The 2932-nt window shown below is 62.8% G+C and overlaps 1 protein-coding gene across 1 annotated transcript; it reads right to left on the reverse strand.

Moving 5' to 3' along the window:
• Positions 1 to 626: 626 nt before the first annotated feature.
• Positions 627 to 2930, reverse strand: CD248 (CD248 molecule, endosialin; the record flags this gene model as incomplete). The annotated part of the gene is made up of 1 exon (XM_008587166.1): positions 627 to 2930. A coding segment is annotated over one exon (2034 nt), but the record flags the coding sequence as incomplete, so codon positions are not given.
• Positions 2931 to 2932: the final 2 nt, after the last annotated feature.

The following is a 2932-nucleotide window of genomic DNA, read 5'->3' on the forward strand; positions in this document are numbered from 1 at the left end:
AGCTGGACGTGGGAGATCTTTCCTGGGTTCGATGCTCCCCCATCCCAGCCTCCCAGGCTCGTCTGATTCCTGAAGAGGTGATTAGAGCAAGGAGCAGGAGCATCTCCAAGGGCACCTCCAACCCAGAGGGGTGGCAGCACCCTTGGGTGACCCTGAGCCCCAGGCTCCAACTTCTGGGCAGCCTGTGAAGATGGGAACGGAAGTACCAGAAGAAGGTTAGTGAGGAGAAAGTCACCCATCAGACGTCCTGTTTCTCTCCCCTGAATCACTGGTCCTCAGAGCCTACCTTTGACTTTAAACCCCAGTTTGGCTCCAGTTCGTCAGAAGCTCTCATTCCAGAACCCTCCCCCAGATTCAGCCCCACCTTCTTGGAGTTTTGGTTAAAAAAAGATCAAATATGGAATTCTCCCCATGCCAAACCTCCCACTCCTGGGCTCACTGTGTGACCTTGGGCAGGTCTGTGCCCTCTTCGGCTCCTGCTTCCCTGAGGATCTCTGAAATATACCTTCCCTTAAGGGGTCTTACCTTACCTCCATACCCGGACAAACTGAAGGAAGATCCCCTCCTTTTTTCTGAGTCATTCCAGACCCTCCCCTCAGGCACCAATAGGGGTCAGGAGCTTTGGATGAGGTTGGCACCCGATTTATTGGAGAAGGCCCCAGCACCCACCCCCTGAAGTGCTGGGAGCCTTGGTGTATCCTCTGTCATGAGTGCTGGGCCAAGGAGCAGAGTTCCAAGAGCTGAGTCTAGTGGTTGAGTGAGAGAGGAGCCTGGCTGGGCCCAGGAGCAGGACACCCTCTGTCCAGCTGGGCAGCCCCTGTGGGTCCCTGGTGCAGCCTTGGCCATGTGTCCAGGGCATGTCCCTTCCCCCTACCCCGCAGGGGGTCTGCGCCCAATCACACGCTGGTTCTGCAGGTCTGTACCCCTGTGAGGCTGCCCCTGGGGGGCATGGGTTCCGTTGGGCCCTTGCTTCCTGCGTGGGTGACCCAGCGATAGCAGTCGGTGATGCGCTTGTTGGGCGCATGGGGGCCACAACGAGTGCAGTACACAATGCCCAGTGCAAGGAGGACCACCAAGAAGACGCATGTGGGCACCAGGAGTGCCACCAGCAGCCACCGGTCATCCCTCCGGCTGTGGCCTGTCAGACCGGCCTCTCCAAGGGCTGTGGGGGCTGCTGTGGGGGCCTCTGAGGGCCGCCATGGGGCCAACTTGGGACTGGGGCCACCTTCCCTTGGGACTTGGGGGGCTTTGGAATGAGGATGTGTAGGGCTGATGGGTGAGATCTGGTTAGTGGGGCTCTGAGGACGGCGGGGAGTGGGGAGAGCTGGGGGCTGGGTGACAGCAGGCATGGGGACTTGATGGGCAGGGGGCACTGGGGACTTTGGAGGGGTGGTCAGAGAGGGCTGGACAGTGGGAATAATGGGAAGCTGGGTGGTCTGGGTTCTGAGGACCGGGACATCAGGGGCCAGAGAAGGTTGATGGGCACTGGGGGTGGGGGCCAGAGGGGCGTGGTTAGCTGAGATTCGAGGCAAATGAGTGGTGGTCTGGGCATCAGTGACTTGAGTGTCTGGAAACAGAGGGGACTTGGGGGCAGGGAGCAGTTCAGGATACTTGGTTGAGATCATGGGGGGCTGGTAGGCAGGGGGCTGTGCTGGGTGAGTGACAGAGATAATGTGGGGTTGGTGGGCAGAGGGCAGATCTGGATAGTGGGCTGCGATCACAGGGATCTGGTGGTCAGGGGGCAAAGCTGGGTGTGTGGCAGAGATAATAGAGGGCTGGTGGGCAGAAGGCAGTATGGGCCGCGTGGCCGAGACCACCACAGGCCGAGTGGCAGAGAACACTGAGGAGTGGTAGGGGACCCTGGGGGCACTGAGCGGGGGAGGCCAGGTGGGCTCTGGGTGGGGTATCTGCGACTCTCCGTCCTCTGGGAAGCTGGGTCTATAGGCCGGGCCAAAGTCAGGCAGCTGTGTAGGCTCCATCCACAGGATCCCAGGCCCCTCTGTCCAGCCACCATCGAAGGCCTCCCAGGCCTCGTCTTCATCCTCCTCATCCTCCCCGTCATCCAGCAACTCATCTCCCAGATCATGGGAAGCCCGGGCACCCATGGCCCCTGCAGGGCTGCAGCTGATGCCATCAGCCTCAAGCTCGTGCCCCTCGCTGCAATAGCATTCGAAGCCACCAACGTAGTTGACACACATCTGCTGGCACACACCGGCAATCTGGCACTCATCTGTGTCCACGCAGCGGTGCGGCTCGTCCTCAGCTGGCCGGAAACCCAGGCGACAGTGGCAGCTGTAGCCCTGCGGCCCACCGGGCTCACACTGCTGCTCACACGGGGCCTGGGCACAGGGGTCCTCACAACTGTGCCCATCTGCTGCCAGCCGGAAGCCCTCAGTACAGCGGCAGGACACACGGCCATCCACCTCCTCCACACACTCGTGTTCGCAGCCCCCGTTGTCCGGGCCGCAGCCAGTCGCCGGGCACAGGGGCCCAGCCCGTGACCAGCCCACACCACCCTCAGGCTGCTTCACGCACAGCAGAGAGGCTCCCCTGCCAGCCTGGCACTGCACAGCAGCCACGGAGCCGAAGGGCAGCCACTCAAACTCTGTGGACACCAGGTGGAAGGGCGTGGTGTAGACGGCTGGTCCCGCCTGGCCTGCCTCACCCAGCAACGCGGGGCAGGCGCCCTCGAAGCCAAACTGGCACAGGTAGCCGTCGACGGCCAGCGTGCATGAGCCCTCGAGCCAGCGATGCTCGCCACTGGCCTCCAGGGCCGCGCAGCGCTGGGCCGGGCAGGGCCCTCCGGTGGCCGGCTGGGCCCAGTTGGTGAAGGCGGTGTCCTGGTCTCCCGTGGTCCACGTGAAGCCGCGCAGTGGGCGCTGCGGCTGGCACTGCCGGGCCTGTCGCTGCAGCCCGATCCACAGCAGCCGGC

This window comes from Galeopterus variegatus, unplaced genomic scaffold (assembly GCF_000696425.1).
Source record: "Galeopterus variegatus unplaced genomic scaffold, G_variegatus-3.0.2 Scaffold4258, whole genome shotgun sequence".
Lineage (NCBI taxonomy): Eukaryota > Metazoa > Chordata > Mammalia > Dermoptera > Cynocephalidae > Galeopterus > Galeopterus variegatus.